Raw genomic sequence first — 23,655 nt, forward strand, 5'->3', positions numbered from 1 at the left:
GCCTAGTGGTAAGTGAAAACACGACCTACACCAACCACTGCACTTGTGACCCTTGACCCCCACCTGAGGTGGGTCATTACTGCCAATTATGTCCTCCAGCTCCTGAGAACTCAAGTCCACCCCTGCAGGATTCCTCCATGATGCCTGGAGCCTCAACTCACAGGACCCCCTGACCGCGAGTACTTCCATGTAAGAACACCTGACACCAAAACACACACCTGCATCCATGGTTTCGGAGCACAGGAGAAGAGGACCAAAGTTGCACCTATGTTCCCAAGCACCTTAAGTCTACTACCTACCTGTTTGTTGTCCCTGACTGGCTTTCCAGCCAGAGCCTGCATCCTGTTTGTCACTGGGTCAGTCTCCCATAGGAAACAATTGGGTACTGGTACTGTACCTCTGCACCCGGCCCCTCAGTGCCCTTTGTGACCTGCTGGTGTGGTTCTGATCAGTGCCCAGTACTTATCTTAACTCTCTGAGATTGGCTTTGTAAGTCGTTGTTAACCCCTTTTCATTGCATAACATTGAGAGAACTCTGAAAATTGTCTGAAAAGTCTATTTGTGAAACTGCAAGGCATTTACGCTTAAAATTCTACTTGCCTGATTTTGTAGTTCTTGGATTTGGAACGTGTTTAAAAAGAATTGTTATTTTTCTAAATTGGTCTCCGATGTATTCTTTGAGTGTGTCTCATTTATTTCCTCGAATGCTTAGCACTACCCTCTGATAAGCATAACTGCTCGCCCACACTACCACAAATAGATCATTAGTCCTATCTAGTTTTGCCTTTGCAGTACTAATAGGGGATCCCCTGGACTCTGCACAGTGTACTTCATTTTAGTGCACTATATAGGGAGCCCGCATCCTACAGACTTCCATATAATGTGCTCTGACTACCTAGAGCTGAAGGTGGGTTTGCTTTCTTAACTGACAGAATGGTACCTCTGTGACTCGGACAAACATTAGCTCCATATGGATCGTGCCATAACAGACTGTTCCAAGCACACCCACAAAAAGGACCCTCGATGAATGGGAAGCAGTAAATCAAACGGGGGCTTGGGTTAAATTTCCCCTCTCCATTTACACATATCCATTTCAACTCTACCTTCCCCCACGGCACTCTCCCAGGGACCCTTTGATGGAGAACAGGAGGTTGCCTCATGATATCAGATATATTTCATTGGGGTGGTGGGGAATGGGGGATGATACATTCTGACATGTGAAAACTGCCAACAAAACTTTGGCCTTTCCCCTTCAGAGAGATACCACTGCACATCACTACGACACTGGGTCATCTGTCCCGAAATAAGGGGGGCACTCACGAGGGACCTCTCCCCGTTGAAAAGTTTGTCAAGGGGTAATCGCATTTTTATTTGCTCTCCTGATGGACACTACTCCCAACACTCAACCCCGCCATACGGAATTCTGGATCTCCCAACTAAGGGAGACAATTTGGAAAGACCAATAGCGACTTCTGTGGCAGGACATCTCTAGGTTTAACCACTATATAGGGATGAAAGATGCCCGTTATATAATCCTTTATGATTGGTACTTCTACCTCACAAAACTCAAAAGAATCTTTCCCACTATCACAGGTGTTTGCTGGAGAGGATGCAGTTTGTGGGGCGATTTTGCCACATTTGGTGGGACTGCCCCGTAATCCAGTCATATTGGGCTGAAATCCTGGAGCAAATTAAAGAGCTACTGGGGTATCCCATACCGGCCACAATAAGTTTTGCCCTTCTGGGACTGAACCTCAAAGCTCTCAAACATCAGACCTCTCGTGACCATTCAGTGCTGTGGTTATGCTTGGGTGCCACAAAAATGGCACTAGCAGCAACCTAGAAAAAGCAGACGGCTCCCTCAGTCGTCCAGTAACGTGCCAGGCTTTGGCATGCTCGAGCTATGGAACGCTTGGAAGATATTCTCAGGGACAACATCAAACTTTAAAATACATTTCCTCTGGTGTCCTTTCTTTCCATGGGCCTCCCACCCACCGCATGCCCTACACTTACCCTGGCACTCCACCTCTTTTAGATACAACTTCATTGGTAAGACCGAGAGGCAACCCCTGGTTGAAGGAGGGGATCATAATCCATAAAATTTAATTTGCCTTCCCTTTAATTTACTACTAATTATATATCACTCATGGTTTTATTTGAGTTTTTCTCTATTTTTTTTCTTACTGTTTTCTGGCATTCTAAAAGGGATGAGATAAAGAAGTGCTAAATCGACAACTCTATTGGACTGCTTGTTGACTACTTACTTGTTGACTCTGTGTAAAATTGAAACTGTGTAAGCTTCTAGCACTAGAACCTCAATGCTGACGTCAATTTATGCAAACTGCTACTACTGCCAATGTTTACTCTTGAACCATTCAATAAAGAAAGTTTGACCAAAAAAAAATCAACCCTCCCTCTCCCCTAATGAAAATTTCTGTGCAGGTCATTGTCTCGGTTCTCTGCATTTGCAGAAAGTAGGTTTGGCATGCACCTCAATATGATTACAGCTAGCTACATTTGAAGCATGCATACAGACTAGAGAACATTTGTCCCACATCTGATAGAGCCTTCTAGATGGAGATTCCCCAGGCTTTAGTCTGGATCCAGAAATTTTAGGCAATCCCCTTTCGCACTGGTATGTGGCGTCATTTGTCTGTGTGTCATCGATGGTGAGGTCTGCAATAGAAGCAATGAAGGCCCCACCCCAGCACGCTGACCTTAGTTCCTTCTTTTCTTCCACATCAGTGCGGATCAGGACGAGTTCCCCTCTGTCACTTTTTGACAGGATTCTTTTACCTTTTTGTCAGCGACTAGTGTATCCTGAGGAAACGAAATTGGTTTTAAGCCTTGTGGAGTCTGTCCTTGAAAGATGTTGGTGACAGATCACCACTTGGTGCTTTTTTGGGCCCACGATTCATTGCTGTGTGCAGATTGTAGAACCATGAACATTCAAGGTTGTCCACGAGCAGACAATGAAGCTCTTGGCTGCTCACCATGCGACTCCACTCTACTCCAATTACTATTCTCGTGGGAGGTCTCGGGACCGCTCCCATAGTCACTTGCATCAGTCCTCGCCATAGACCTAGACTTCTTCTCCGTGTCATTCCCATTCTTTGGCTGATGCGAGAGAACGATGCTAGAAATCTTTGTCCTGCTGTCGGGTTGTTCTTGTGCAGCTGACGTCAGCAACTGGGTTCGCTCTGCCCCGCCCCGAGTTTCCCAGAGACGGAGTGACAGCTGCCAAACTCAGGGTTTTATAAGGCCATGAACCTAATCTTTAAGCAGCCGAACCCCTCTGGAACGTCCTGTGGGCCAGAGGGTTTGCAATGGTATTTGACTGGGACTCTGCCAGCAGGTTCACCCTTGGAGGCAGTCAACCCCCCAGAACCCATTGGTGGATCCGTATCGACCCCGGCTGTGACTTTGCAACTCCTCTGGGGGGCATTCCAGTAGTGACACTCTTGGAGTAACTGACGCCCATTGACCATGCTGAACCCACTGTGATTCTCGACTCTGATTCAGAGCTGGACTGGTGTCGCCCAACATCAGTTCCAGAACCAGTCAGGTGCACATGGCCAAATTTGAAGATGGAAGTCTTTTTTTCCCTGAAGATCCCAAAGGGGAACTCAAATGGAGGGGATCTAAGGATCCCTATTCCTACACTGACACCCCTCTTAGAGTCCATGGCTGATGACAGCCGGTACGAGGACCTGGCTGGTGCCAGTGGTCTGGACACCTCAACAGACACTGGACTCCTTCCTCCCACAGTGGATATGGAGAAAGAAGCTTCTTTGAGATGGTGGTCCGGAGGGCAGCTGAGGGCCTAGACTTAATTCTGCCCATGGTTCAGGTCCAGACCAATGTCTTGACAGAGGTGATCAGCCCCCGGTATCTCCTTCAGAACCCTCATTACCCTTTAATGAAGCCCTTACTGATATCCCTACCAAGGCCTGGGTAAATCCCGTGCACAAGATTATTGCTTGCCGCCACTGCCCAGCTCCTGGGCACTTAGCCTTCTTCTCCCAGCATCCTACCCCTGAGAGCCTGGTGGTCCATGCCTCAACTTCCCAGGTCAATCCCGGCACGTTTGCTACTACACCACCTGATAAGGAGTCCAAGAGGCTGGATACCTTTTGGTAAGAGAATTTTCTCTCCCGGCAGTCTGGTGCTGCAGTTGGTGAACACTGCATGCTTAATGGGCTGTTATTCCCATACTGTGTAGGATACGAATGTGCAAGTACTGCCTGTGGTTCTGGATGAGGCCTGGACCATACTCTTCTAAGCTATTGCCTACGGGTGGTGATGCAGCGAAGATCTCAATGAGATGCTGGTTGAATGCGACCGACTCACTAAGCAGAGTCATTGCTGCTTCGGTGACGCTCTGACTTCACGCCTGGTTGAGGAACACTGGCTTTTCGGGGGATCTAGGCATCCCCTATGGACATGTAATTTGAAGGGACTCCCCTCTTTGGTGAAAAGGTGGATTTGACCTTGGAGAGATTCAAGAAAAGTAAGGCCACTGCTAGGTCATCGGGTCCCTCTGTGGCCCTACAACAGCTGCATTCTGCCTTGCACCCCTTCCATGGCTACAGTGTGGGGCCTGTCGGCCATATCTATTTCAACCTAGCCGCCCCAAACAACCAGTACAGTCCTTTCAAGGCTTGCTCCCACAAGCCTTGTGGGGCCCAAAGCCAGACGTCTGCCCAACCTGCGCCCCTCCAGCAGACAATCAATTCCTCTTTAGTTTAACCTTGGTCCATCATGAGCATCCAGTTGGTGGCAGAATCAGACACCATCTGCCCCAATTGCAGGAGATCACAACAGACAAATGGGTGCCCCAGATTGTTAAACGGGGTTCTGGCCTCACCTTCCAACAAATCCCACCACCACTTCCTTTGTTCCCCAGATGGGCAGACATAGGACCACCTTGCGCTCTTGTGGCAGGAAGTAGTGGCCCTTCTGACCAAAGGAGCCATTGATAGGGTGTTTGCATCAAAAGATCGTGGTTGCTATTCCTGCTACTTCCTGATGCCAAAGAAGGATGGAGTCTTCCTAGCTGTCTTAGATCTGGGCCTTCTCAATTACAACTTCAAGAAGGAAAAATTCAAGATGCTCACCCTGGTGTAGGTCTTTTCTGCCCTGGACTCTGGAGGCTGGATGATAACATTGAACATGCAGGATGCCTATTTCCACATTCTAGCCCTGCCAGCCCACAGACATTATTCAATCAATCAATCAGAGAATTTATAAAGCGCACTATGTACCCTCTATGTGCTCCCCTTTAGCCTTACCAGTGCACCTTGGGTGTTCACCTAGGTGATGGTGGTGGTTGCAGCACATCTACCGAGGTCAGGGGTCCCAGCCTTTCCTATACCTTTACGATTGGCTCTCTTGGAGGAGGGCTCGCACCAGGCATTCGCCCCCACCTCTAGACTACAGTGGACTTCCTACACTCTCTGGTGTTCAGTATCAAGATGCCACTCCTGACTCTCTCTGACATTCCCTTTCATCTGAGTTGTGATGGATGTAGTGCAATTTTGGGTGTGTACTTTGGAACAGGAAGTTCAGGATATTCAGGCTAAAATACTGCCATTTCAGGATCTGTCCTTAATTTCGCTGAGGCTATAATGTGGTGTATTTTTTTTATAATGTGATTTGTAAATCTGCATGTGTTGCTTCACTTGCTTACTTTGCCCCTGCCTTGTGGCTCTCAGTTTTCTTGAGCAGCAGCACTCCTGGTTGTTTGGAGGAACTCCTCCATGAGCAATGGTGACTCTGCCCAGCAGCTTGTTGATGTCCTCGTTGTTGAGGATAGTCAGCTGCAGGTGCCTGTGGATAATACAGGTCCTTTTGTTGTCCCGGGCTGCGTTGCCAGCCAACTCAAGGATCTCAACAGTCAGATACTACAGGCCTGCAGCCAGAAAGACTGGAGCACCAGCCTCAAACCGCTCAACGTAGCTTCCTTCATGGAGAAGCCTATGCACAGGGCCCACAGGGAACTCCAATCAGGCTCGGGAAGAGTGGGTCTTGGCTTTAGCACGAGCCTTCCCCCTTTGCTTTCCACAACAGATGGAGCAAGAGGCTCCACCAACCCACCCCAACTAAGTAAGTATGAGGCTGCTGGGTCTCATTGTCTCCTGCATTCTGTCGGCAAAACATTCCTGTTGACATGTGAGCTCTGGAGTGGGACTTGAATACCCGATGGCCACAGCATAAGGGAAACCTCTCCGATCTGGTCCAGATATCGGAGGGAACTGCAAAAGACCTGCAGTGGTGGCTTAGAGACCGCAGTTGGGTTAGTGGCGTGTATGTGTATATATATATATATATATATATATATATATATATATATATATATATTTTTTTTTTTCTTTCTCTCTTTCTCTCTTTCTTTCTCTCTCTGAGCTCTCAGTAGTGACAGATGTCGAGATCTCTGGTCTCCTGCAGAGTCTGAGCTCCACACGGTGATCCAACTGCCATTAAAAGCCTTTCTTGCTTCTATCAAAGGAAGACTGTAGGAAAATGGCTCCCTGTTGCAGTTACCCCCCCCTACTTTTTGCCTGTTATGGATGCTGACTTGACTAATAAGTGTGCTGGGACCTTGCTAACCAGGCCCCAGCACCAGTGTTCTTTCACCTAAAATGTACTATTGTTTCCACAATTGGCACACCCCTGGCACACAGATAAGTCCCTGGTAAACGGTACCAGTGGTACCAAGGGCCCTGTGGCCAGGGAAGGTCTCTAAGGGCTGCAGCATGTGTTGTGCCACCCTAAGGGACCCCTCACTTAACACATGCACACTGCCACTGCAAATTGTGTGTTATTGGGGAGAAAAGGGCAAAGTCAACATGGCATCTCCCTCAGGATGCCATGCCCACAAAATTCTTCCTGTGGCATAGGTAGGTCACCCCTCTAGCAGGCCTTAAAGCCGTAAGGCAGGGTGCACTATACCACAGGTGAGGGCATAGCTGCATGCGCTATATGCCCCTACAGTGTCTAAGTCAATTCTTAGACATTGGAAGTGCAGTTTAGCCATATTACGTATATGGTCTGGGAGTTTGTCAAAACTAATTCCACAGTTCAATAATGGCTACACTGAACACTGGGAAGTTTGGTATCAAACTTCTCAGAATAATAAATCCACACTGATTCCAGTGCTGGATTAATTAAAAAATGCACACAGAGGGCATCTTAGAGATGCCCCCTGTATTTTACCCAGTCCTTCAGTGAAGGACTGACCGGTCTGTGCCAGCCTGCCACTGAGAGACGAGTTTCTGACCCCATAGGTTGAGACCCTTTGTGCTCTCTGAGGCCAGAAACATAGCCTGCACTGGGTTTAGGTGCTTCACACCTCCCCCCCTGCAGGAACTTTAACACCTAACAGTGAGCCTCAAAGGCTCGGGCTTCATGTTACAATGCCCCAGGGCACTCCAGCTAGGGGAGATGCCCTCCCCTCCGGAGTGATGCCCTTCCTTCCGGACACAACCCCGACTTTTGGCAGCAAGTCCGGAGGCAATAATGAGAAAAACAAGGAGGAGCCATCTACTATTCAGGACAGCCCCTAAGGTGTCCTGAGCTGAGGTGACCCCTCCCTTAAGAAATCCTCCATCTTGTTTTGGCGGATTGCCCCAATAGGATTAGGGATGTGCCCCCCTACCCTCAGGGGGAGGCACAAAGAGGGTGTAGCCACCCTCCAGGACAGTAGCCATTGGCTACTGCCCCCGACCTAAACACACCCCTAAATTGAGTATTTAGGGGGACCCTGAACCCAGGAAATCAGATTCCTGCAACCTGAAGAAAGAAGGACTGCTGACCTGAAAGCCCTGCAGAGACAACGGAGACAACAACTGACTTGGCCCCAGCTCTACCGGCCTGTGTCCAGACACAAAGAACCTGCACAGCTATGCATCCAGTGGGGCCAGTGACCTCTGAGTACTCAAAGGACTGACCTGCACCTAAAGAACCAAGAACCTCCCGAGGACAGTGGCTGTGTTCAGAAACAGCAAAGAAAGCAACTTTTAAAGAGACTCCAACTTCCTGTCAGAAGCGTGAGTCTTCACACACTGCACAGACTCCCCTGGCTCGAGTTCAGTACACCCAACACTGCAGAGAGGACCCCCAGGCGACTCGAACGACGTGGACACCCTGAGTCGACCGCCCTGCACCCCCATAGCGACGCCTGCAGAGAGGATCCAGAGGCTCCCCCTGACCGTGACTGCCTGGTAACGAAGGAACCCTATGCCTGGACCAAGCACTGCACCCGCAGCCCCCAGGACCGAGAGGAACCACCTACCAGTTCAGGAGTGACCAGCAGGTGGCCCTCATCGTAGCCCAGGTGGTGGCCTAGGTGTGCCCTGCCTGCATCGCCGGAGTGACCCCCGGGTCCCTCCATTGTTTTCTACAACAAACCTGACACCTACTTTGTACACTGCACCCAACCACTCCTGTGCCGTTGAGGGTGTATTTTGTGTGTCTGCTTGTGAGACACCCCCCCTGGTCTGCTCCCCGGTACACAGGTACTTTACCTGCTAGCAGACTGGAACTGTAGCAACCCTTTTCTCCGTAGGCACCTATGTTATTTGGGCCCTCCTTTGACCTCCACACCTGACCGGTCGTGTGTTGCTGGTGCGGTGGCTTTGGGGTTGCCTTGAACCCCCAACTGTGGCTGTCTATGCTCAGGAGACTGAACTTGTAAGTGCTTTACTTACCTGAGAAACTAACCATTACCAACCTCCCAGGAACTGTTGATTTTTGTCCACTTTTAAAATAGCTTATTGCCATTTTTGCCAAAACTGCATATACTACGGTTTTACTTCAAAGTTCCATACTTAACTGTGTGAAGTACCTTACAATTTATGAACTTACCTAAGTTCTCAATCTTGTGCTTCTAAAATAAATTAAGAAAATTATATTTTTCTATATAAAAACCTATTGGTCTGGAGTTGTCTTTGTGTGTGTGTTCTCATTTATTGTCTTTGTGTGTACAACAAATGCTTAACATTACCCTCTGATAAACCTACTGCTCGACCACACTACCACAAAATAGAGCATTAGTATTATCTAATTTTGCCATTAGCAACCTCTAAGGGGAACCCTTTGACTCTGTGCACACTATCTCTCACTTTGAGATAGTATATACAGTGACAACTTCCTACAAAGGCTCCTTTAGGTCTTCATGGACAACACCACTGCCATGTTGTCATTCAACAAGTGGGGTAGGGTGGTGGGTTGTGCACGCTATGTCAGAAAGCTCTCTCTCTGGACATGACTGGCTTGTCTAGACATATTTCTGGTGGTTCAACATCTGGCGGGCTCTTTGAATGCTAGAGCAGACAAATTCTGGAATGATGCCTAGCTATCACTAATGGCGTCTCCACCCGGAGGTAGTCCAGGTCCTCTTCCAAGATTGGAGAGAGCCTTGGTTATGTCTATTCGCCACTGCCGAGAACACACAATGTCAGCACTTCTGGGTGCTGGAATTTCCAAGGCGACTCTCACTCGGAGATGGCATTTAGTCTTGAGCTTAACTCAGGACTCTTATGCACCTTTCCACCATTACCTCTCCTGTACAGATTTCTAAAGAAGTGTATGATACCAGAAACTCCTGAGCATCTCTTGAGGATTCTTCTTAAAATTTCCCTGCTGGTTCACAGAGCCTTTCATTCTTCTGGCCCTAAATATTTTCAGAACCAGTTTTTCCACTATCTTCCCCAACAAACCTTAAGATTCTCCTCTGTCTACCTCCTGAACACACCCTCCTTTTGATTGAAATCTTGAGATGTTAAGTCTTTGTCTGTACTGGGCACTAAGGCTTGGAGCCTTTGTGCTCCGCTGGATCTGAAGTAGTTTTCAAAAAAGAACTTAAAACATGGCTCTTCTGAGCTTCCGACTCAGTCTGTAGTTCCTTAATCTAATTCAACTATCTAGTGCTTACAGGAAATGTAGCTGCCTTTAGCATAGCAGCAGGATGCTCTTTTTTTAGAGTTAGTTTTTTAGAGTTACAGTTCATTCATCTGTCCTCCAGTCAGACTGCCACTTCGGGTAGGGTCTTATGTCGCATCAACAGGACAGGGTACTCCACCACTTGCACTGCTCAGTAGCAGAGCAGTGGACAATCTGAGTTGGGGTCTGTAACCTGGTGCATTCCGGATTAAGGGAGGGGAGTCACAAAAAAAACTGGTAATTCACACTTCTTTGAAGAAAAACAAGTTACAAACATCATATGCAAAGCGTGTGATTCTACACTGCTACACAATAGAAACAGAAGGTTATGGTTTAAGTTACATTTTCCTTGTATAATGGGGGCTGTTTGTAAATAAGCCTTAAATGTGTCTATGGTTTATCATTTTGTACGGATATGAATAGTAAGAGGGCCTGTGTTCAATAAAAACAAATGCATTACTATTTGGTCAGAACTGTCCTATTTGAAAGCAAGTTAATTGCTCAGACTGCAAATCCTATGCCTGATATTGCATAACAAGTGCTGCTTGGGCGATTTATCTTCTATTTTATAGTCGTTAAACTGGTTGTGCTGCCTGATAGTACTTTATAGTAATACATATATTGACTTTGCCTGCTTTGTTTCTTTCAGATCCAAATGCCGGCCTTAACTTCCGTGCAAGTTCCTGATCTGCGAAGCCACAACTTGGCTTTTGTAAAGAAGATTGGATTTTCGGTTCTGTCTCGTTCTGTGTGGGCATCTCAGACCACTAATGCATCAAATCTTACTTTTACCGTTACAACCACTTCAGAGACACCAGCAGGGGCATCTTTGTCATCAAAGTACTCTTTATCCACATTGCCAGTGATGAATGTTTGCACAAGCTCAGGCCATGAATCAGCCGCAATTTGTCCAATACCCGATATTTCAACTTCACCTGGGAATGCTGCTGAGATGATTTCTAGCCCAGAATCAGAGACTCTTCGTTCCAAATCACCAGAATATGATATTGTGTCTTCAGTTGCAATGCTTCCACATTTTTCTCACAAAGGAGCAAAGCCAGTTCAGCCATCTGTCTTGTGCCAAGAGACAGATAACGACAAGAACACATTGCTAATGTCTGCCTGTGAGAAACAATCACACATTCATGAAACAGACTTTGAAATCTTGCCTGGAATTCAAGGGCAGCACAGTCAAGTGGCGGATCCTGTATATCCTCCACAGTATGCTTGTCAGTCTATGGGTATTGATGCAAAATATGTTCCTCCTATTTCTGCATGTGATGAAGGTGGACAGCACAAAGATTACTCTGTTTGCGAGTTGACAAGCTTGGAGAAAGAAATGAAATCCATGGAAAAGATTCACCTTACTGAAGGTGTATTACAACAGCTTAATGATGCCCATATAAATGTTGATGCAAATAGCTTTGTGCAGAATATTCCGCCTATAAGCACGTATAATTGTTCTGTAGCCCACTCGGAAACTCAGCAAGTGGAAGAAGGTAGTGCTTCTCCAAGTATTCTAGAATTCGAGTGTGTTCGTAAAGAGAATGTGTGTTTTGATTTAGCCAAACAAACAACTGATTGTGCAAGTGTAGAACATGGTAATTTTACCTCTGCTCGTGTCGGGATGTGCATCAAGGAGTCCAGCCTAGGAGAGCGAATGACTGGGTTAACAATGAAACCAAACCATGCAGGGGAAATTGTTGTGACTGGGACAGTGGATAGCACTGATAAAATGAATATACACCAAGGAGTTTCTGACACTAGTAAAATACATTTTTTTTCCAGTTTGTCAGATCATCAAAAACGCCAGTCTGCTGTGGATGATTGTGGCCACATCCATATAATTTCTGAAGCACCCAGTGAGAATTTGGAGGGACACGCTGTGCATAGAAGTATAGTGATCAAAGACCATGCATGTCACATAGATCATGCACGGAAGTTTGCTGACTGTACCAAACACCTAAACTGTGCCATTGATGAAATGACTGCGTCTCAGAATTACCCAGCTCGTCTCAAGGGGGGTATTGCAGCTAATGCCAAAGGCATTTTTCATGGCAACACAGTGGATGTGATTGTAGAGCCTGATGACATTGATGAGAAGTTGCTCAGAGGAGAGATTAAAAATGATGAAAATAATATTTTGTCTGTGAATGAGCATGAACATAGTGGGAGCAAGGCACACTTTTGTTCAGTAGAGTCGCTAGGGTCGGAAGGTGCCTCTTCTGTGGATGTATTTTATGATGCCAGTTGTAAAACGGAAACACCTGCTTCTCAGTTTCAATCTCCAGTGGATGCTTTCAATGCAGAGGAGCCTTGCTACTTGGGACAGTTTTCTGAGACCTCAGTAATTGAGTTCAGAAAATCTAGTGAAGTAATGCAACAGGAAAATATGTCGGCAAGTGAACATTCTAAAGAGATGATTCAGACTCAAATTGACGATGACATAACTGATTTAGTTGCTCTTTTTAGCAGAGAAAGCAAAGGTAACTTGGGTGCTCAGGAAAACGGTTCTTTAGGAAAATGTTTATCCATTCATGTTTCTTCCGAACCCACGTCTGCAGAGCATGGGTCTGGTGACCGCAGTGGCCACAGTATAAATCAAGGGGTTGATATGCAGTCATATTCTGTCTTCAGGGAGCATCCAGGAAACAAGAAAAAAAAGGCAGTTTTGCAGACAGATGACCTTTTTTGGTCTGACATAGATGTCAAAAGCCACCTTGCAAACATACCAAGGACCTTAGTTGTGGCCAAAGATTGCAATGTTGAGGCATCTCACCAAAGAGAGGTAGGGACTGCAAACAAACAAATTAATTCTACAACTTCAAAAGAAACTAGCCCTTGTGCTCCATTGTTACCTCAAATATCAAGTGACTTAAGAGACTTGCCTGTAAAAAATGCTCCATTACTGATAAAAATGCATCCTAGACCTACAGAAAATGAAAAGGAAACAGGCCTACTAGACACAGATTCTGACATGAAGATTATGCACACAAGTGGTTTCAGGGAATCACCCACAAAAGATTCAATCATTGGGAATAGTAACGCTGTAATGCAGAATCATCTCTTGCTAAGCTCATTGGAAGCCATGAAAAATGGAGCAAGTGTCTCTGATAAGTTCACAGTTTTAAGTAATGGCACTGAGCATGTTTACTGCCCTCCCGCTTCATTAAATAAATTGACAGAAGAAAGTGAGCTTGCAGAGAGTCGTACAAGTGGGCTTTTGAATAACCTCTGTGATGATGTTTACGATTTTGATGTACTTCCAGACAATGTGGTATGCACACCTGTGGTACAAACTCACTTTCCTGTGTTGTTTACTGACCAAGATACTATGACTCCTCCCAAAAACTGCTTGACAGGTGGAGAAGAGAAAGTTCAAACGTGTGATGCTTCTGTTTTTGAATCAATAAGTGTCACACGCATAAAAATGGAGGAGAAATTGAAAGAACCTTTTAACCAGACATGCATATTAAACATGTCCATGCCTGCCTCTAATGATGAGATCAAAGCAGATTCCAGTGAGCTAAACTCAGAAAAGGCATTTTCTGACAATATTAAACAAATAGTTGCAGTACAGAGGTTTGAAGAGGCTGGCAAGGATGACATTCTAAGCCCTCATTTAGATGCTACTCATCTTGAAACGTGTACTACAAGGAGGGAAGGCATACCTTGTACACTGGCGACTCCCCAAGAAAGAGGACCACTGGAATGTGCAAGTGGAACACCTTCAAGCTCTAGCCCAGCAATAAATCCTGACAGTTTCACCAATTCAACGATAAAAGATGTTTTGCAAATCACCAACCTCCTCTTTTCAGGCCCCAGGCCACTCCCGCCCCCAAGAGTTGAAGGGCTTTCCTCTTTAATGGGCACTATGTTAAAATCCTTTTCCAGTATGAGAGAGTTCAAACTTAATGATAACATAGAAGATGAAACTGAAATGGAAGAAAGAAATGTCAGCGAAGCTGCCATGAACATTAAAGACAAGGAAAATGAAGTCAGCGAGACTGAGGTCAAGGAAAATGAGGGCAAGGAAGAAAAGGCCAATGTGGTTGAAGCCAAAGAAAATATTGCCAGGCAACTTGAGGCCAGAGAGCTTAAAGACAAGAAAAATGTGGCCAAAGAGATTGATACAATGAAGGATCATACCACTGAGGATGCTTCCCTGAAAGATGCAGAAAACATCGATTATTCTTGTGATGACCCAAGTAAAAAATCTTATGAGAAAAATGTGCTTAAATCAAGTAGTCCTCAGTGTGATTCGTGCTTAACAAATACCCAGCATGAGATGGATTCACCATCCATCGTGTTGCCAATTCTTGTGGGTAAGGATGTTTCTGAAATTGATATTAAACCTTCTTCAGAACATCTAGGTATCAACACTGGCAGTACACAGGGCAGTGTGCAAGTTGAGAAATGCGAACCAGCCCACAGCAGTTTGATACTTGACTCATCTGAGAATGGTGTTGGGGTAGGGCACTTGAAGCATGGCATTAAAAGGACTCTTGAGCTCGGTCTAACCAGTGTGAGAAATGCTTGTAGATGGAGCACAAGTAGTTCTGGTGACCACATTAGCACTGTTAACAGTGGCATGTTCAGTGTCCCGGAACATGATGTAAATAACATTCTGTCTTTAGAGACATGTGAATCATTGAGAAACAATGAACGGAGACTGCATATTTCAGATACTGAATATGTGAACAAGGATGGAACGCCTCACATTCATGGCAAGAAGGAATTGTTAAGTAAGGAAAAATCCAGCAAAGAACAACATGCAACCTCTACTAACAGAAATGTGGCCCAGTTTGAAGAGCATCATGAAACTTGTGAGACGCCAGAAGCACAACTTGTTGAATGTGTTTTAAACAAAGAAGAGCATGCCCCAAAATGTATAACAAAGAGAGAAAATAAATTCATACCAGTTCCTCTTTTACCTTTAGAAATGCATGATAGGAATATTGTTGCCTCTTCCTTTCCAAGTACTAGTCACTGTGAGCTTCCATTGATGGTGTTGGAGCAGGCTAAACATGGTAAAGTTCAAAATGAGAAAAACAGCATTGACGCAGACTGCCAACACAATGCTAAAACCCAAGATATTAGACAAAGGATCCGTCTGGAGAGACCCCCAGAATTAAGATTGGCAGCTGACCAGGATAATGTAAATCTTGATTTTGGGGATGCCTTCAAAGTTTCAGAACCAACTATTGAATCAGAGATGTCACAGGAAGAAAAGGAAATAGTAAAATGTCAACTGAAAGGAAATGATTGTAACAAAATGACCTCTTTTGGAGAGCCTGGACCTCCGCATTACGCGAAGATGTCAGACTTCCGTATTAGAGATGATGTAGGCACTCAGAACAGTTTGTCTAAAATCAGCAAGTCAGCAAAAAATGCCTTTCTATCTGCGCCTCTTGAAGTCTCTGACAGTGCAACTGAGTCCCATTTACAGGCACATGACAGAATCCTGCTTCCCAACTGCAACAAATTGAGCCATGATTTCCTGCCTGGCATGTTAGCAAGTAAACTTCAAGAAGATTGTGATGTCGAGATTGTAGAACCATGCTCACCCAGCAAAGGCTCAGTAATAGATTCTAAAATGGGAATGGTGGATTTAATGTCTGATAAGTCTCTGACCTTCAATGAAGCAGATAGTAAGGTAAACTGCTCAGACAATAGAAACATAAAAAGGACATTCATGGAAGCTATTAACTCTGAAGATGAGTCATGTCCTCCCAAAAAAACATGCCCTTCACAATCTTCCTCAGAGTCCTTACTTCTTGCTGACCACAATGACTATCGTGCCAAGATTGTTGGAAACCTAGTTAGAGAGTTCTTAAAATATTGGCACTGTACCCACAACACTTCAACTGGTGATGGTCAAGTTGTTGTTCATAAAAATGGTGCACAAGAGTCAGGCTTAGTAGCTTTACTGGTCAAAAGTTTTTTTCTGAAGCCTTTGAACAGCAGTGTCAGCATGTCAACTGTTGGTTCACTCAGTGACAAAGAATGGCCCAAAGGCCATACTGAAATCGATAATTGGAAAAGTATATCTGTTGAGGAAAGTGCTATCAATGCCTCACAAGTGCTTAAAGAAGATAGAGACTTCCGCACACCTGGCTTGAACAAAAATTCATCTGTGGATAACCAACACACAATTGACAATTTACCTAGAATCCCAGATGCTGAGTCACTTAAATACGAAAAAGAAATAATTGGTATTAAATATAGATGCTGCGATGATGAATTAATTTCTAAAGATAAATCCTGTTTGATCAGTGGAAGGTTAGGAGAAGTGGGTCAGTGTCCAGCAAAGCAGCTGGACACTGGTTCTGATGCAGTTTCAAACATTTACATTGATTGTGAAGTAAAAGATGAAGATTGTGGGGAAAATCAGTCTTTCACTTGTGATGAGTCTCTTCATTGCTCTAGTGTCAGCCAGTGTAGGATTCAAGGGGACATCAAAGACAGGGACTTACCTTCCTCCATGCCTGAAGTACGACTCTTAGAAGACAATTCATTGAGTAAAAATGTTATCAATGATTTTTCGCGAATGGAGGCATGTCGGCTACATCTTTCTGGAAAAGAATTGTACAGTTCAAATAATCATACAAAAGAATTGCTTCCAAATATTACCCTGCCAGACTGTGCAGGCAGCAACCAGAAAAAAGAGCATTTCGAAGAGGTTGCCTTAGGTTATAATCAAACAGTCTGTGCTTTTGAGTGCCATACTTCGGTTCATTCACCATCTGCTAAGCTCTGTAAAAATGAATTTGACCAGGATAGCATTAACGCATCTGAAACTCTTCACTGTTTGGCAAGTAGATCACAACCTGACTCTGTAAAATCATCCTGGTCAGTTGGCTTAGATATGGACGACATGACGACAAGTAATACACGTCAAACTGTTACCCAAAATGTTGCTTTCAATTTTGAGAAATCTTCAAGTTTCTCACTAAGTGAACAGTGCAGGGCCCAAGTACCTGTCAAACAACTTGATGACCCGTTCCTTTATCAGAAAGAAGCAGCAGTCTCCTCACAAAAAGGAGCTAAAAATGATAATATTCCTGATGAAGACCTGGGCCGGTGTTGTATGAATTTCAAATTTTTGGAATGCCTGGAAACTCAAGTGGGGTCTGAAGCTTCAATAACTAAGTTTGGAAGTAATCTGAAACAGGCAGCTTATGAAGAAAAGATCTATAATAGAAAGATAACTTCAGGCAGGGAAGAGATGCCAGACAATGTGCATGTTTCTTCTGTCTCCATAGAAGAAGTCACCAGAGCTTGTAAGGAAAATGACAAGGATGAAACACTTAAAGTAGATAAACCTGATAATGCCAGCTTTTCCTCAACACTAAAGATTCACCCCCCAGGACATGAAATGTCAGTCATGAAATCATCACCCTTTGTTGATGATGGAAAAGAACACCTGCACAAGGAATATGCTGAATGTGGACAACAAGTCCTTAACCTGGGCAATGCTAAGTCTCTGGTTTTATCAGCCAGCACCCAGAAAGTACTGGAAAAAACAATTGAACATGTTGTTTTGTCCTCTGTCTCGTCGGAAGTAAAGAATATCAGCATAGCACATGCCGATATCCAAAAGTCAAATGTGTCCAAAGAATTACAGGAACAACCAAGTCTAGAGTTTTCTCATTTAGAACAATTGGAAGTTCAAAGTTCAAGCAAAAATTCCTCATCTCAGATAGCTGGTGGTGAACAAGAAATAGAAGTAAATACCACTTTCAGTGATCAAGCCGTCTCCTCTGAAAGTGGCTGGTCAAGTTTTTTATCGTGCAGTCAAACTGAAATATTAGATTCTACGGATAATAGTAGTGTGTCCTCTTTCTCGGAAAACGAGGTCACTGATTGTACGGAAGTTTTGAGAATTGACCAGAAAAGAACAATTGCAGCAATTGGGATCTCCTGTTCAGAAGCTAATTGTGAATTTTCAGATTCAGCATCATCCCCCGCTGTTGATTGCGACAGGATTGAGATAGACAGCAACAAAGATACCTTCACTTCCAATCAAGTGAGTACTTCAGAGGATGAGGAGTGGTCTAGTTGTTCATCTGGTAACCAACTTGTGATTTTTGAAGAGACAAATAAGTCGTTAATGCATGAAGAAGAGATGGAGTCTATAGAAGCGAATGAAAAAAAACAAGAAACCTGTAGTCCGGGAATAGAAACTTCGGATGTTCAGTTTGCAAATAGAAAATCCTGTTCAAAAGGTAACCTTGAATATGAGACTATAAATGCATCATGGACAAGCCAGTTGAGTATAAATGGGGACCGTGAACAAGGATGCCTCACTGCTGCATCAAGTGAATCATCCACCAGCCAGAGCAGTATTTTAGCTGTTTCTGAAAATACAGATGGCTCTTCTGTGGCGCTTAATGAGGAAACTAATTCCATTTCCACTGACTCTGAAAAGGAAGAGAGTGAATATAAAGAAATTTGTGTGGTTGGTATCAGTAATTTTGAAAAAGCAATAGTAACTGTGGTTGATAACGATGTAGCAGAAAGACAGTATGAGAAAGGAAATTTGAGTGGAAAAAAACCTTTTACTTTAGATGGTGATAAACAACAGAGTGCAATATGCAGCCAGTGTAGTATTCAAGCTGAAGACTTGCCTGTTCAAAATGAGGTTAACAGTGGTAGAAGCAGTGCATCTGAAGAACTAGATAAGTCCAGCTTTGGATTATCAAACCAGATTCCCTCTTCAGAAAGTATAAATGATGCTAACAATTCAATTACATCTGCAGTGGAAACCTCCCTTGATGATAACATATACATAGAACATTGTTATAATTTAACACATTCCAATTCATCAGGTTCTTCATTTGGAAGTCCCTGCAGTCTTAAATCTTGTTCAGAAAACATAGATCTGTCGTCTTTGGTGATAGAAGAGCAAACAGGCTCTCAGGTTTCTGACTGCAAAAATCAAGAGCTCCATTATGAAGAAAGAGGAGAGATTGGGAGTGATTGTTTTGATGTTTGTCACCCTTCAAAGAACCTGAGGGAATCAGAATATTTTGGTTGCTCTGCAAATGTGTTGGAGGAGCCGAACCAGGTTAGATATGGATCAATAGATGTAATGCCGCATTCGAAAATTGATGTAAATTCTGAAGATTCACATGCTTCGTTGTGTCCTGCTATTAGTGCTGAAGAAATGGAAGACTATGGTGATATTGACCCCTGTGGAAACCAGTCCTCTGAATCTTACTCCTCAGTTATCTGCCAAGACAGCATTTCAAATATGAATGTACGGAAAGTATCTTCCATTTCATCAGAAGTTGAAAGAACGGTTTCACAAACATTAACCATGTTTAATGAGACACCTGTTCAAATGGGGATTCATGCAGTTGTTGAGGCCTACTCTGCAGAATCAAAAGCAACCTCCTCGGTTCAGTGCGACAGTGACAGGAAAGTGAGTGCTGAGTCTAGTTTTCAAGAGGTCAACAACAATATAGATGATTCTACTGTCAACAAAGACTCTACTTTTGTCCAGCCGGTTAACAATAAGATAAAAAATAAGTCTGTAAATGAGCATTCTACTGATTTCAAATCTAAACGTTACTATTTAGCCAATCAAAACGTTATTGGTGTTTCAAGTTCAGTTGATTTAGATGAAACTGTTTCTATATCCGATGCCAAATGCAGATTTAACGTTTCTGAAGACAGTGGCATATGCTCCCTTGTCTCAGGGGAATTGACTGGGGATGTTGAAAATACAGCTAAGACTTTCTCAGGCACAGGAGTGGCGCTAGATGAATTAACCACTTCCAAAACTATTTCAAATACGGCAGCAAAAGACCCAACCTATGTTGAATGTTCTGGAAATGATATTGTGTATGAACCAAGTACAGTTTTTTGTGTGAATGGCAACGAAGCAATTGAGTGCAATATTCTACATGCCACCAAAAACTTGGATGACTCCTCCCTCAATCTACAATCCAAAATGCAAACTGACAAGACAGTTAGTGGGACATGCAGATTAGAAAATCTAAAAGACATTGAAGTGTTTGATGAAAACAGCTTGGTTGCCAGAGATGATCAAGAGATTGTGGCCATTACTGAATCCAAAGATTCATGTTTAGAGGTCACAAAGTCATTGGATCGTGGTGACGCAAGCCAACCTTCCAAAGAAGGGGCAATAGACAGCATTGTCCGGTCATTGTCTTCTAATATATGTGAACAAATGTCAGAACGAGTTTGTAGCAGTACCAAAACTGCAGAGCAAGTAAACGAAAGACGTGAAACAGCTCAAAGTGAGAAAGCTCTGGAACTTTGTGATAAGATTGGGGAAATGTGTGGCTCTAGAAGTACTGCCCTGTCGAGAGTTAGCAGTGCCGCACCCTTGTGTACTGAAACAGAGCTAAATAGCTGCAACAATAAAAAAGACAATTTCACAGTTTCACAAATTGAGAAAGACCATAGGCATACTGATCAACTCTTGCCTGAGAACGCAAGCTACCCCGATGAGGAGGCTAACGCGTGCAGTTGTTCAAAAGAAGAGGAGCCGGGTTCAGGAGGCTATGGTGACAAAAAGGAGCATGCAAGTGTGTTTCAGCATAAAAATAATTGTGAATGCTTTGATAAAAAACATGTTGTTCCTAGTGATACGCTCTCTTTATCTCAGAAGCTGTCAAGAAGAGAGAGAATATTTTCTGCACAGCCAGAAGATATCCAGAGGCAGGAGGATGGTTTGCACATTTCCTCAAGATCGGTACTTGCATGGACGGTTTCACGTACTGAAGGCCAGCAGTTACCTCCTGATCATCATTCCGCTACTGCTGTTTATCCTGTGGATTCACTATACAAAGGTATACCTTTTTGAAAGGGTTTGTGTGCTAATGAGGTTTCTGATTGAAGGGTGACTCCTGTGATGCTTGATTGAGTGCGGAGTTGATGGCATCTAGAAAACCAAGAACAAAGGATTCTTGCAGGACATTTTATACCCCTTGTGTTTTCGCTCTAATAGGCTTTAATTGCATTTGCTCCAGCTGTAGCATCTAATTTGAATTAGGAGATTATGGCCAATTGCATTTGTCCCATGTTAAAATGAGTGTTTGTCACCAGGCTTTTCTTTGGTGTCAATCGCCCATGATAACCAGTATTCAAATTATATTCCCTTCCTCTTCCCTTAACTGTAGAGTTAAAAATTTACACGGGAGGCTATTCTTTGTGCCTTTTTCTTTCTTTTTCGCCTGTGTATTGTTCTGACACATTTTGAATGGCCTCCCTCTTTGATTTCCCTGGTTCCTGTTTCCGATATCTGGCAGACTTAAGCATTTGACAGCATCCCTTGCCTATGACTCAAGCAGTTGGGCTCAAACTATGGCACTTGTACCAGTGACACTCCCTGTTATGTAACTCAGAACAGCACTGTTTGTTTGTGGTGCCATTGACCAAGCATCACTGGTTGGATAGCAAGATCTGTGACTGGCCACATTTTGGGTCCTTGTGTAACATATTCTTTATTAGAAGTCATTTGTTTTTATGCCCTGTCTGAACCATTTGGCGAGTCCAGGGCAGAAAGGTACTGCTGGGGCACTATCTTGGTGGCTGAAGTTGTTTGACAGTGGTACTGTGGCTCTGTCGTACAATGGCTCTGAAAATTGACTCATGTGGACCCTTTCAACGTTTGACTCTCAGGGTATCGCGAGCAATAGTCAAAGGCTTCTCAGGGAGGCCTTGTGGAGTGCAAGCACTCTTAACTTGACAGACAACCAAATGACAACATAAGATGCTGCCCAGCCCAGTGTGTGTTTCTTTTTTATTTTGTATTTTTTTTTAAGTACTTTAATAATGTTTTAAATAACAGTGGGGCACAGCTGCAGGATGTTACAAATCTGAGTGGGTTGTAACTAATTTGTATATAGCCCGCACACACCTGGGGGTTCAAATCAGGGGCACTGATCCTTGCTCCACTGCAGCACCATCCCTCTGTAGCTGTAGCCTCCAACTGTCTATGCAGGACATTTACATACATAGAATCAGATAGTAATGTTGCTCAAGGGTAAGTTTGCTTTTAAGGCTTTTCGATTAATGGCCCAATGCGGGAGACCTGTAGGTCTCATTAGACTTATATATTTTTTTGCATAAAAGTTTTTCATTTCAAAGTTTTATGGCAAGGTACAGTCTCTCAGTCTTTCAGACATGGCCTTGTGTTACCTGACTGTGTGAAGGTCTACTCAGCATTCTTCCAGTCATCCGATACTCTTTGCAGTCACAATGCAGAGTTCTCCCGCTGCAGGAACAGGCCATGGAGAAAGTCCAACCTCTTGGGTCACATCCAAGTTGTGGTACGTAAGGCTGGGATCAAAGGACATCCTTTCTTATCAGTTGAGGCACGCTGGCCGTTAGGGAATTCACTCAGCTTTACTGGTGACGTCTGGACACAGCTGACCTGTGGTGGTAAGCGGACTCCTCAGGTCACCGTGGGGATGCTAGATTGCTCACTGATGACCAGCGTTAATTTCCCTTCAAAGCTAGCCAAATGAACCGAAGTGAACCCTTTCAGCTCAGATCAGCACATGATGGAGTCCATGCATGTGTGCATTTTATGTCGTTCCTTTCACTGACACAGCTAGGTTCCTCCTCTTGTACGGTTTCACTTTCTGCAGGTCTGGGCATTCTCTTTCCCTCTGAGCTGACAGGCTATCACTACAGTTTGTCCGGCAAGTTGTGCACCTTCAGGTGTTGTCCTTTCAACTGTGAGATACTGGTTGTCAGGTAAACACTAGCTGGAATACATACTGCAGAAAACTCCCTTCCTTGGTCAAAAAGAACCTGGAACAAAATGGGGTGGTTTAGATCACTCTCGTAAACTCATTTTCCAAGCTGGGGGTGTGGATCTACTGTCTGAGGCTCTGGAGGACTGGTTCAATTTCAGGTGTCATTTACTGTCTGTACTACGGGCTCAGCCTTTGTGCAAGGTAATAGCACTCAGAGTGGATAGTGAATGTCAGAACCCCTTTCAGACTGCCACAGGCATGCAGTGGTTACTGGGCTCAACAATTGGGGTTGAGGCCGTTTAATCCTGATGTTCTAGGGCTTAACCTACTATGGATCTCGAGAAACTAGGCCACGTACCCTTTCTGCACATGACTCTCAGTGGTAGATGTGAATGTGCAGTCTAATGCTCCTTTGCGGGGGAAGCGTGGATCCAGATTAGTGAGCATGGCTTACTACTCAGACAGCGTGCAGCTGCAATAAATCAATGTCCAGCTAAATATACAAAATTTATAACCAAAAGAAGTATTTTATTTCTAATTGTTCATTCAAATGGAATGCTCACTAGCAGGCCATATCTCAAGATTCCACTCTGACTCTTTGAATACAGGCAAAGTGTCTTAGTGCTGAAGAGCTTTCAGCAGTGATTCAGTAACAAGTCTTAGCTGCTTCGTCATGGAGGAAGCATACAGCATCTTGGAGGGTGCCCTGTCCGTGGGTACGCTCAATAGCTCTGGCCCTGCTCAGGTGTGTTGGCTGCATGCAGACAATTTAACAGCACTCGACAAGCACAGACTCCCACCTTAGCCTGCATTGTTCTGCTCTAAGAGGGATCAGAGGTGTTTCTGCACTCCTCCTGCAGGGTACGTTTCCACGCTCCGAAATGGGTGCTAGGGTTTGTGATTCCGATGCTCCTGATATCAATTCCATCAAGGTGGAGAAGCTCCCACGGTGTCCTAAATCAATTCTGCTCTAGAA

The 23,655-nt window shown here is 44.3% G+C and overlaps 1 protein-coding gene across 9 annotated transcripts in view; it reads left to right on the forward strand.

Annotated features, from left to right (window-relative positions):
- Nucleotides 1–23,655, forward strand: part of NUGGC (nuclear GTPase, germinal center associated) — a 1,501,499-nt gene that overhangs the window by 200,199 nt on the left and 1,277,645 nt on the right. For all 9 annotated transcript variants that reach the window (XM_069221057.1, XM_069221058.1, XM_069221055.1 and 6 more), the window contains one exon: nucleotides 10,592–20,765. In XM_069221057.1, the coding sequence (XP_069077158.1) occupies nucleotides 10,592–20,765 (10,174 nt within the window). The remainder of the gene's footprint in view (nucleotides 1–10,591; nucleotides 20,766–23,655) is intronic.

The sequence above is a fragment of the Pleurodeles waltl genome, chromosome 2_2 (assembly GCF_031143425.1).
Source record: "Pleurodeles waltl isolate 20211129_DDA chromosome 2_2, aPleWal1.hap1.20221129, whole genome shotgun sequence".
NCBI classification, from domain to species: domain Eukaryota; kingdom Metazoa; phylum Chordata; class Amphibia; order Caudata; family Salamandridae; genus Pleurodeles; species Pleurodeles waltl.